The sequence below is a fragment of the Leopardus geoffroyi genome, chromosome A2, assembly GCF_018350155.1.
Source record: "Leopardus geoffroyi isolate Oge1 chromosome A2, O.geoffroyi_Oge1_pat1.0, whole genome shotgun sequence".
NCBI classification, from domain to species: domain Eukaryota; kingdom Metazoa; phylum Chordata; class Mammalia; order Carnivora; family Felidae; genus Leopardus; species Leopardus geoffroyi.
The window spans coordinates 6,146,137-6,157,372 of NC_059331.1; the positions used below are offsets into that span (position 1 = coordinate 6,146,137).

The following is an 11,236-nucleotide window of genomic DNA, read 5'->3' on the forward strand; positions in this document are numbered from 1 at the left end:
GAGAGCCCGACGCGGGGCTCAAGCCCACGACCCGCGAGATCACAACCTGAGCCGAAGTCAGACGCTGTACTGACTGAGCCACCCAGGTGCTCCTGACTCCTCCTTCCATTCTCAACTCAGACTTCCCCTTCCTCCAGGAAGCCCTTCTTGACTGCCCCCAGACTGGGTGGATTAGGGTATCCTCTGGGCTCCCACAGCCCCCTCTGCTTGCTGTCCACCTGGCTCTGCATCTGTGCCCCAGAGAGAACGGTCACCACGTGTCCTATTCACGCTGTGAGACCCGTTTCTCCTTTCGGCTGAGTGTTACGGGCTGAATTGTATCCGCCCAAAATTCATGTTGAAGTCCTAGCCCCCAGGACCTCAGAATGTGACTGCATTTGGAGACAGAGTCTTTTACGGGATAATTAGGTTAAAATGAGGTCATTAGGGTGGGCCTTAACCCAATATGACTGGTGTCCTTATAAGAGGAGATTAGGACACAGACAAGCAGGTGAATAACCATGTGAGGACACAGGGAAAAGATGGCATCTAGGGATCTACTTGTCAAGGTGCGAGGCCTCAGCCGACACCTTGACCTCGGACTTCCAGCCTCCAGAACCGCGAGAGAATACATTTCTGGTGTTTAAGTCACCCAGAATGTGGTACTTGGCTATGGTGGCCCTGTCACACTCGTGTACCCTCTGAACACCCCGGGCGGGGGGGGGAGGACGATGAGCAGAGTTCTAACTCCGGGGTGGGAAGCGGGCACGGTTTGCTGTGTGCCTGTCCTCCCACCGAAGACGACTCTGATCCCAGGAGCCAGAGAAGCCCCCAAGCCTCGTACGGCTCCAGGTCTCAGGAAGACAGTTCCCGGGGGGGGCGGGGGGTGGGGGGGCAGGATGCAGGGTCCGTTCTGCTTAATAACACTAAGAGTCCCATCAGAGCCGCCAAGTGGAGGAACAGCAGCTGCCACACTGTTTTGCTATCAGCTTTCTGGCCCCGTCCCTTATCTCCTCTGCAAAGCTGCTGCCGTCACTGGCCCCGATGTTTGGATGCACGGAGAAGCCAGCAGGTCGGCCAAGGAGCCAGTGTTCAAACCGAGCCCAATCCTTAACCTTGGCCCCGGCTTAAGATGCCATCTGGCGGGATGAGTCCTGGGTCCTGGGTCCTGAGACACAGGTCGGGGAGGCGGGCCCACGGGAGGCTGGCCCAATACGGCTCCCTCGGAAAGAAGGCGAGGTGGGCACTGGCTGGCAGAGAGAAGGGAGGATTTTATTTCTCTGGAAGGGGAGGGGGAGGGGGAGCGGGTCAGGGCAGGGCAACGTCCTCCAGCTTCTGGTCCAGCGTCTTGAGGTCATCCAGGAAGCGGGTTGGAGTGAGGATGTGTGAGGAGCCTGGACAGTAAGGGAGGGTTGGGGTGGGGGGGACGCACTGTCTCAGGACCCCCAGCTGAGGTCCTTGGGAAAGCAGCCTCTGATTCTGAGGACACAGGGGTCCTTAGAAACACAGGGGTCTGGCCTGCAGGTGACCCCCTCCCTGGGAGGCCCAGCCCCGGCGCCAGCCCCCGGGAAGCTCAGGATACAGGCAGGTTGAAGCCCTGCGTGGGCTCCAGGCTTTGGGGACGCAGCTGGGAGTCCAGCTGTCAGCCCCCCACCTTCCTCCAAGGCACCTAGGAGTCCAGCCCCAGCACCCAGGGACCCCAGTCCCGGCTGCTCACCAATGAGCACCTCCCACTTGCCATCGGTGGCCCTGGTCACCTCATAGGCGGCCCTCATCTCTGACATGGCCACGCCGCCCATGACATAGATGATGAGCCGGGGCCCCGCCCGTGCCTCCAAACCGGCCTTGTTCTTGTGCCAGTGGCCGAAGCGGGCACTGTGCAGGGGGAGGAGGGCAGAGGTCAGTCTCCGGGCAGGAGACTCTCCGCCCGCCCTCACAACCCTCAGCCAACATGGGCGGGGGTGGGGGGGTGTCCCCTGGGGCCCTCACCTGACTGCAGCCTGGGAGCTGGAGGTGGGGGCGGGGTCGGACACAAAGGGCCACAGCTTTCTGTCCAGCCGGTCCTCCAGGGCATCCTGGGGGCCACAGAGGGAGCCTCAGGTGATGGGGCCTGGGGTCTGGAGCCCCCCTCCCCCGGGTTTGTTCAAGGGCCAAGATCCTGGCAGACAGGAGCCCCCATCTGTATCTCTAGCCTTTGGGGACCCAGAAGTCTGTATCTGCAGTTCCTTGGGGACCCAGGAGTCCAGGCTCCAGAGTCCATAGGGGTGGGAGGGGGAGGCCTGCTGGGCCCCTGAGTGGGGAGAGGTACCAGGTTCCAGAGGAACAGCAGGCAGGAGGCAGGCCCCTTGGCCTGGTCCTTTTTGTTGTTGCTGTTTTGCGCCCCCAGGATGGGCAGGGCCAGGTGGTGGGGAGGGTTAAGGGGGAGCAAGGGGACTTTTGGTGGGGACAGCAGGGGAAGAGAATAGAGGGGGACACAAGAAGGAGCCAGCGGTTGGATAGGAAATGGAGCTCCCCCACGAGGTGCCCATCTGGTCCCAATTACTTGGATGCCAGCTTGGGACACTCCCCTGGCAGAGCAGATCGGATGCCAGAGGGATGCCCATAATGAGGGATATTCCCTTAAGCCCTGAGGCTTAGCACCATGACATGAAGAGGACTGAGCCCCCACCTGGTCAAGGGCAGGACTTGGCGGGGGTGGGGGGGCACAGGGGGAGGTCAGGCCCCACCAGTGGTACCTCCATCACGTCCTTGATGACTGGGGTCCAGCGGGATAACTGATAGGTGGGCTCCAGGCGCTCCCTCCGTTCTAGCCGACTTGAGGTCCCAGAGCCCTACAGGTGGTGGTGGGATGGAGGGGGGAGTGGTGGGACAGTGGGAGGATGGGGGAGAAGGAGGCGGGTCACACATGGGGCTGGGGCTTGTCTGGCTTGGGGGAAGGGCTGGAGAAAAAGATGGAGAAATGGAACAGAGGAGCAGAGAGACAGGGAAGAAAGAGAGAGAAGGAGAAAGGGACAGGGAGAGGGAGAAAGAGGGAAGGAAAAGGGAGGGAGGGAGAGGAGAGAAAATGAGAGAGAGAGAGAGAGAGAGAGAAATACGGATGAAATGAGACCAAGCGATGGGGCAGAGAGAAAGACAAGGAGAGGAGGTGGGGATGAGAAAACGGGAGCCAGGAAGTGGGCACAGGGCGACAGACAGGGGCTGGGAGGGGGATGAGGGACAGGCGAGGGGGACACGAGAGCCTCCCCGGCAGTGGAGGCAGGGTCAGGGAGGTAGGGACACATAAGGCCAGAGGGAGACAGGAGCGGCTGGGCAGGCAGCTGGGCGCAGGAGGCTGCTGAGTGTGTGTTTTGGGTGGGAGGTCGTCCAAGACCTCCAAGAGACCGGGGTCAACTGTGTGCCCTGATCCCAATGCTCGAGACCCTGCTGTCTGCCCACCAGGGCCTCAGGCCACACACCCCACCCCACTCCATCACCGGGGCCAAGGTTCTGACTACACCTCGCCGCCCTGCTTATCATGTGACCCAAGACTGATGACAGCTGTGGGGCCCGCCGGTCCCAGACCTGATTCTGCACAGACCTCTCTAAGAGCCACACCAAACCCTGTGCCCTGGCCCCGATGATGTGCCCTCCGCCCCCCGGGACCCAGGTTCTGACTCTCACGGGCACCCCCCCTCCCCACACCCACATTTGCTTCCTGCCCAGTCTCTGACCCACAGCCTGCTCCCGGCATACCCCGGGGTTGGTGACCGTGCCCCCCAGCAGCTCTAGGTTCCGGATGAGGCTGCTGTGTGCCTGCACGTTGGCATGCTGGATCAGCTTGGCCAGATTCTCCTCACTCACACCTGGAGGAAGAGGACGGGGGAGGGAGGGGCCCCTGTAGATGGGATTCTCATGAGGGGGGCCGGCTTGGGGAGGGCGGGGGGGGACAGAGGTGGCCATGGGGCTCCTGGGTGGTGGCGGAAGGAGGTCCCCAGACTGTGATGGGGGCATCCTGCATTTGGGGTGGGGTGGGGGGGTGGTCCTCAGGACCGAGGGAGCCTCTGGGGCAGGTGCTAGGAGGATCCCAGAATTCTGGATGGAGATCCCAGAGAGGCCAGATGGGGGAACCTCTGGAATTAGTTGAGGGGGCTAAGTTCGGAGGAGTCATAGATGTGGGGGTCCCTGTGTCAGTGGAGCCCTCGTGTCAATCAAAGTTCCCCTAGGTTAACGGAGGGGGGTTCCCAGGGTCGAGAGGGGTATCTGCGGGGTCCAGTGTGCTTGGGGAGTGGAGGCGGCCCAAGGTCAAGGAAATTATGGGGTAGAGACAATCCCAGGATCATTACAGACCCCAGTGGACGGGGGTGTCCGGGGGCCCTCCCCCAGCCCACCGTTCCGCAGAAGGATGTAGAGCAACAGGGCCCGGATCTTGTCATAGGCTGGCACCGCCGCGTCCAGCAGCACGGGCACGATGAGCTTCATGGCGTCCTTGATCTTCTCACCCTCTGCATCTGAGCCCATGGCCAAGTCCTGCGGGCCGGGGGCGGGGCCAGGGCTGGGACACCCGCAGGGTTCTCGGCAGCACCCTGGGGACCCGCTTCATCCTACTACCGGGTCTCCGAAGATTTCATCCCTGTCCGTCAACAGGTCCCGCCCCTCACAAGGCCCCACCTCTCCACAGGCCCCAACCCCGGGTCCTACCTCTCTATGCACCTGCCCACAGGGTCACACCCAAGTGCCAGGCCGGCCTCTGCACGGGATCCACCCCTCTCGCAGGCCACACCCCTACAAGGCTCCTCCCCTGCAGACCCGGCCCCCACACGACAGGCCCGCCTCCCCGAGGCCCCGCCCCCTGCCCCAGGCCCACGCCCACCTGCTCCACAGCGCACAGCTTCTCCACCGAACCCTTGAAGTGCTTCATGCAGTCGTCGGCCAAATGCAGGTGCGTAGAATACTGCGGGGTGGAGGGTGGGGATGTGGGAGTTGGGGGTAACAGGCACTGAGACCCAGCCAGGAGTCTGGCGCCAGAGGGGGAGGGGCCGGTTTCTCCCGCCCCCGCGCTCACCTTGTTCAGCTCCTTCTGGTATTGAGGCATCTTTTTCAGGATGTGGGACAGGTCTTTGATGTTGGCCTGGGGACAGGGAGGCCGTGAGGCCCCGCCCTGCCCACCCCAGATCCCACTCCAGACGCCGCAAACAGATTGGGGCCCCGCCCCTCTCTGTGGGGGCAGGGCACTGTCCTGCCCATCCCGACGCAGGCCTGCCCCTACCTTGTCGGTGGTCAGCCTCTTGCTCTCACAGAACGTCTTCAGGAGCTCCGTGACCCTCCTGGCGGTGACAGCGGGCAGGGATGAGGTTGAGGGCTGGCGCCAAGGCTGTGGTTTGACGGCAGTTGGGGGAGGGGGGGGGTCACACAGCCCGGGGGGATGGGAGCCAAGGGACACGCGTCCCTGTACCAGGCCATGTGCCAGCCCACGTTGAGGAGCCCGGTTGAGAGCAGTGGCTCGTGGTGGGGGGGGCTCTCCCAGAGCCAAAGGCTACGCACCTGGCCCACGACGGGGAGGAGGGGATGGGAGTGGGGACATGGGCGGGGAGCACAGGACAGAGCGGCCCGCACCCTCGGCGCCCGCCGCCGCGTGCACGCACTTGGACACGTCGGCGATGTGCATGTGCCGAAGCTCTACCCACAGGTCATCGTCCTCGTCCAGCAGCACGGCTTTCTCGCGGGCCTCACTCAGCCCTGTGGTCTCGTACCTGCGGGACACAGAGGGTCAGGGCGGCTCGCTGAGGGCCAGGGACCCAGGTGGTGATGGGCGGACGGTGTTTCTGGGGTCCGCCCACCTGTACGTGTCCTGTTGGATGTCCAGCAGGTCATAGGCCATGGCCTGGAACGTCAGCTCATGCAGCAGAGGGGACACAGGGTCCGCCGCCCGGTCCACAATTAGTAGCTGTGAGCGGGTTTTTTCAGGGCCCTGGGAAGGGGGGTTGGCAGGGGTGAGGACACTGACCCCATCACCCTTGGCTGGGGCTTCACCCCCACCTCCCCAGCACGCCCCCTCACCTCGCCCAGACTGGGAGTGTCCGCCTTGAAGGCATTCAGCTTGGCCAGGACGGCGTGGGCCAGCTGAGCTGTGTCCTCTGGGCCCCTGGGGGTGGGGTGGGCAGACAAGGGGGCTCAGGCTTGGGGAGGGCCGGGCACGTGCTGGAGGTCAAGGATGGGATTAGGGATGGGAGTCGGGTGCGGGTGAGGACCAGGACGGGGGTCAAAAGTGAGGTTCCAGGCTGCGCGTGGGATGGGGTCAGGGCCGGGGGTGGCCTTGGGCTGGGGTCCCCACTTGCGGTAGCGGATGGCCGGGTACTCCTGCAGCGTGGCACACAGTGTGGCGATCTGCTGGGCCAGGGCCTCGATCTGCCGCGCCCGCTCCCCCGCGCGGAAGGGGCAGTAGAGGTTGTAGGTGCTGTGGGGGGCGTCCAGGGAGAACACCTACGAGGGCACAGGTGCCAGGGCCGCCGCTGTGGGCACACACCTGGCCAGCTCGCAGCCTCCAGCACCCGCCGCCCCCTGCGGCTTCCCTGCTCTCCCTGCTCTGCTCTGCCCTGGTGGGGGTGCGGGGGGCGGGGGACAGGCCTGGGGCGGCTTCCAACCAACAGGAGGCGGAGATATACCCAGCCCCCTCCCCCATGGGCAGGACCCCTCGGAGGTGTGCTCTATGCTGCCCCTAGGGACAGAACTCCAGGCGCCCATGGTGGTAGGAACTCCGTTGCTTTCCTTTGTGACCTGATGTCCCCTTTCCTTGTTTCAGTGTCCGTTTCTGAGGGGACCCAGGACGTTTGATCAAGGACTACCCCCCTCCCCACACCCCCAGCACTGGACTAGCTTGGGCTGTACCTGGGCCTCGTAGGGGAGGAAGGCCAGGTCGATCTCCTTCAGTGTCTTCACCACCTTTGCTAGGCGGGAGCGGCCCAGCTCACTGAACAGGGGCTCCGGGCAGGCTGGGGTGAGCGAGCGGGGGCATCAGGCCAGAGCGGCCTCTACGCCCCGACACCCCCCCGGCCCCCAGCCCGCGGCACTCACTGTCAGTGAAGAAGACGTGTGCTGCTTTGTAGGTGAAGGTCGGGGTCCCCCGGAAGTCTGCTATCAGGGCCTGCACTGACTGGGGAAGGCAGGACATTGTCCAAGCCTGGCCCTGCCCCGCCTCCGGACCCCTGCCCCGGCCCCCCAGCCACTGCCTGTCCCCCAACACATGCGCACACACGCATAGAGGCATGTGTACACACACACACACACACACACACACTAGCTCGCATAGGCACCTTCTCTGTGGGGCTGAGCAAATAGATGGCCTCCAAACTGGGGACAGGTTCTCGCCGTTTGTTAATGTCTTCGACAACTAGTAGAACAGAGAAAGGGACATTGGCATTGGGGCCAGGGTTCACAGAGCTTCTCAGACTCGGGAGAGTTGGACACATGGGCAAGAGGGCTGGATGCTAGGGCAGGGGATGCTGTACTCCCTCGGCACCTAAAGGGGAGGTACCTGCCCGTGGGTCACACAGCTAAGAGTTACTGGGCAGGGTTCTGCACGTCTCAGTTCACGGCCAGGCTCCCAGGGATCCCCCACAGAAAGTTACACGCTCCGAGAGGCTCACACTGAGTTCACCCTGGGGTCCTACACGGGGTTCCACACACAGGGGGTGCAGAGTCAGGGAGGCTGACCCCTTAGGAGTCGCAGCTGGGGAGTCCTGCACGGGAGGTCCGCCTGCCACAGGCTCCCATACCGAGGAGGGGGAAGGGCTGTCTATGCAGGGTGCTGCACACTTGGGAGTTCTGAACAATTTTAGGGGATCCAATACTTTAGGTCCCATCTGGGCAGCATTGGGGTGGGGGTGTCCACTCACTAGTAATGCCCTCAGCCAGGATGTCTGACATCTTGCAGCAAGAAGACAGGATACGCATGCTCGGGTGGTCCATGATGAGTACCTGTCCGGACGGATGGACAGACGGACTGATGGACAGAGGAGCGGGCAGGAGAGGCTGCGGTGGGGCTGGGGTAGTGTGAGCAGGGCCGGCGGCTGCACGAGCTGGCTGGATGGGAGGACCCAGGACCCCCCACCCACCCCCACCCCAGGGACCAGCAGCCTCCTCCCAGAGTTCTTGTGGGTCCCACAGTCAGGGCCCCCCACAGGGGCCTGGACAAGGCATTCTGCCAACCCCGCACCTTCCACTCGCCATCCTTTTTGACACTCCGGATGACTCCGCTCAGAATTTCTGCAGGGGAAGTAGGGTGGGCTCAGGATGCTGGGTTCTCTGGCCCCGACAAGCCCCCGAGCCTTCTGGGCGTCGGGGCTGGGCCTCCACCTCCACTCCTGTTTACTTCTGTCCTCAGTCTTGTGAGGTCACCCCTGGTGTCACCCCCGGTTTACAGGCAGGGAAACACGTTGAGAGAACAAGTGACTAGTCTAAGCACCCGCAGCCCCAAGTGGCTAAGTGGCCACTCAATAAATACGCGTCAGATGAACAAATAACTGAGAAGCCAGCGCTCACATACGGTCCACCTCCCTCCAGAGCCGGATCTCGCCTCCCCATCGGACAACCTCGCGTTCTCTGGGTGGGGACGTTGCAGCCAGACCCCCGCCCCACCTCCATCGGTTTCCCTGAAGAACCCCTGGCTCCCTGCTCTGAGACGGGCCTAGCTGCGGTCACCCCATCGCCCGACCTCCAGCCTCAGTTCCCTCATCTGTAAAATGGAACCAATGGTTTCCCCTCTCCGCATTACCCCTGTGCAGAAGGCTCCGATTGTTGCTTGGGGTGCTGGGGTTTGAGCCACAGTCGGCCCTGCCTAGCGGGGGGAGGAGGGAGAAGGGACAGGGCGGCCGCGCCTGCCCACAGGGTCACGTCCACTGTTATCAGGACCGACAGGGCGGAAGGAGCAGGAAGGAGGTGCTGAGGCCGGAACTACCCGAGGTGGGGGAGGGGACGACCTCCACCCCTCTCCCAAGATCCCAGACCCACGCGGCCCAGTCGCCCGAGTCCCCACGCCGCATGAGGATCGTGGGGGACCCGGGGTCCCTCACCCCTGGGCCTGGGCATCGGCCTGACCACGTCCCCTGAGCTCTCACACCACCTGGGGTCGTCGACCAGCGCACCCAGCCCGGCCCCAGCCCAAGAGTCCAGCCCCCCCGGACTTTGCCAGGCTCAGAGACGCGGCAGTCTGGACGTCCAGTTGTGCCCTCTCCCTGCCGGCACCCTAGGGGGTCCAGGAGTGCGAGCCCTGGTGCCTGTCTACGGCCACCCCTAGCCCGGTCCCCTTGAGCCCCCGGAGCCCAGCCTCCCAACTTTGTTCCGCTCCGGCACCGGAGAGCGGGGACGCCCCGCAGGACCAAGGTCCCGCCCGCCCCCTCGAGGATCAGGTGCTCGACGCCCAGCCCGGCCGCCAGGTCCCCGCCGCCCGAGTCCCAGGGTTCGTGCGCCCCTGGCCCCCGCCCCCCGGGAGACGCACTCACTTTCCCCCACCACCGCCTTCAGCCCCGAGGGCGCCATCTTCCCCCAGGGGCGCCACGGCCGCTTCCGGGTCTGTCCCAAGGTGGGGGCGTGGCCCCGCGCGTCACCCACGTGGACCCCGCCCTGCTGGGCCGGCCCCGCCCCCCCTCGGTCCTCGGGGAGGAAGGTGTGTGCCTCGCCGAGCCGGCCGGTGTGTCCCCCGCAGACGCGTGTGAAGTCCCTCGAGGGGCACACCCCGACGACGCGCACCGACGTGAGCTCAGACGCACCTTCCCTGCTCGTGTGCGGCGAGAGCGCGGGATCGCCGGGGAGCAACGCTTTAATCTTCCCGAGACACAGCCACCACCCTGCCAGAAGTTTCTCCGTGGTTGACGGAGGCTGTGTGCCCAGCCGGCGCCGCGGGGGCCATACGCCTGTGACCCACTTGCCTTCCGTCCCCCAGGGTGCAGCAGCCGGCTGGACAGCATTTGATAAACTCAGGAGGAGGCCTGGAGGGAGGCTTGAGGCTAAGCCAGCACCTACTGTGTGCCAAGGGCCCGTGCCAGAGTCTCACCCAGTCCCCTCAGAAACCCTGACGGGGGGGGGGGGGCGGGAGTGCGGTATAGACGGCGAAGCCGCGGCTCAGCAGGGCCCTTGTCCAAGGCCACGTGACGAACAGGCCCGCTGGGATCTGAACCCCAGGACTCTGTCCCGGGAGGACTGCCTGTCACATAGCCTGGTCCTCACCAGGGGCACTCACACACACCCTGATAGGCTGCTCATCGCGTTCATCGGCTGATGACTTCGTGGGTTTGGAGGCACGCTCAACCCCTTGCACGCTGACACACACACGCGATTCACGTGTGACCTGAAATTTCGCGGCCTGCTCCTGCTGTGCGCCAGCGAAGGGCGGCCACCTTGTCACACAGAGGGCACAGGCAGCAGCACCCGTGCAAAAGAGGTCCCGGGCGTCAAGCGTGATGCACGTGTGTGAACGCAGAGTCCAGAACCGGGTCCTTCATTTGGCCGTGTTTCTCGAGGCTTGGTCTGGCGCCTGGCCCTTTGCCACTTACACGGGAAAGGTGGCAGTGAATGACTCTCCGGTCTGCCAGGTGGCGCTTAAAGTTGAATGGAAGGGGGAGAGACAATAACTCTCTCCACCAGAGGGGTACCCGGACAGGGTGGCCTCTAGATTTAACCTGAACGACATCACGAAGCAGCTCTGCAGCGGTCCAGGCAGAGAGAAGCAGGGGGTGTGTCTTGAGGGGCAGAGGGAGGGAGGTGAGCTTGGAGGGACTGCAGAGGGCTCGACTTGTCACTTGTCGTGGGACAAGATAGGACTAAGCCAGTCCGATTTGCCTGGGATTGAGAGGTTCCCCGGACACAGGACTTCCAGCCCTAAAACTGGGACGGTCTCGGGCAAACCGGGATGGCTGGTTACTCTACGTGGGGCTTTGGGGCTTTCTTTCATTTTTTCCTCCCTCTGTTCCTCCCTTCCCTGTTCTCTTTTTCTTTCTTTCAAAGCTTTATTGAGCAATCATTCACCTACCACACACGTCAGTCACTGAGACTGGACAATTCAATGCCTTGTAGCAGATGCAGAGATGCGCACCCACCCCCGATTTTAGAACATTCCATTACTCGGAGGTGTTTGAGTTGTCTCCTGAGGACAATGGAGGCCAAGGTTGAGTTCTGAGCAGGGGAAGGAGGGGGTCCCTGCAGCTCCGGAGGGGAAGGATGGATTGCAGGGGCAAAGGGAGTTGTTGGGAGACCGGGAGACCCCCCACCCCAGCCTCTCAGCCTT

At 63.5% G+C, this 11,236-nt stretch overlaps 1 protein-coding gene across 3 annotated transcripts; it reads right to left on the reverse strand.

The window, feature by feature from the left end:
• Positions 1 to 1,230: 1,230 nt before the first annotated feature.
• On the reverse strand, positions 1,231 to 9,546 carry STXBP2 (syntaxin binding protein 2). 3 transcript variants are annotated; one of them, XM_045496470.1, is made up of 19 exons: positions 9,456 to 9,544; positions 8,171 to 8,220; positions 7,851 to 7,932; positions 7,269 to 7,345; positions 7,030 to 7,108; positions 6,844 to 6,947; positions 6,290 to 6,438; positions 6,016 to 6,100; positions 5,796 to 5,926; positions 5,601 to 5,708; positions 5,225 to 5,282; positions 5,021 to 5,086; positions 4,829 to 4,909; positions 4,347 to 4,485; positions 3,712 to 3,821; positions 2,715 to 2,810; positions 1,969 to 2,054; positions 1,697 to 1,854; positions 1,231 to 1,373 (listed from the first exon to the last, which is right to left on the reverse strand). In XM_045496470.1, exons 1-19 carry the CDS (start codon positions 9,490 to 9,492, stop codon positions 1,288 to 1,290), a joined length of 1,782 nt encoding a protein of 593 aa, XP_045352426.1. In that variant the 5' UTR covers positions 9,493 to 9,544; the 3' UTR covers positions 1,231 to 1,287. The 3 variants fall into 3 exon arrangements, with proteins under 3 accessions (XP_045352426.1, XP_045352427.1, XP_045352428.1); XM_045496471.1 differs by having other exon boundaries at positions 7,851 to 7,957; positions 9,456 to 9,543; XM_045496472.1 differs by lacking the exon at positions 1,697 to 1,854 and having other exon boundaries at positions 9,456 to 9,546.
• Positions 9,547 to 11,236: the final 1,690 nt, after the last annotated feature.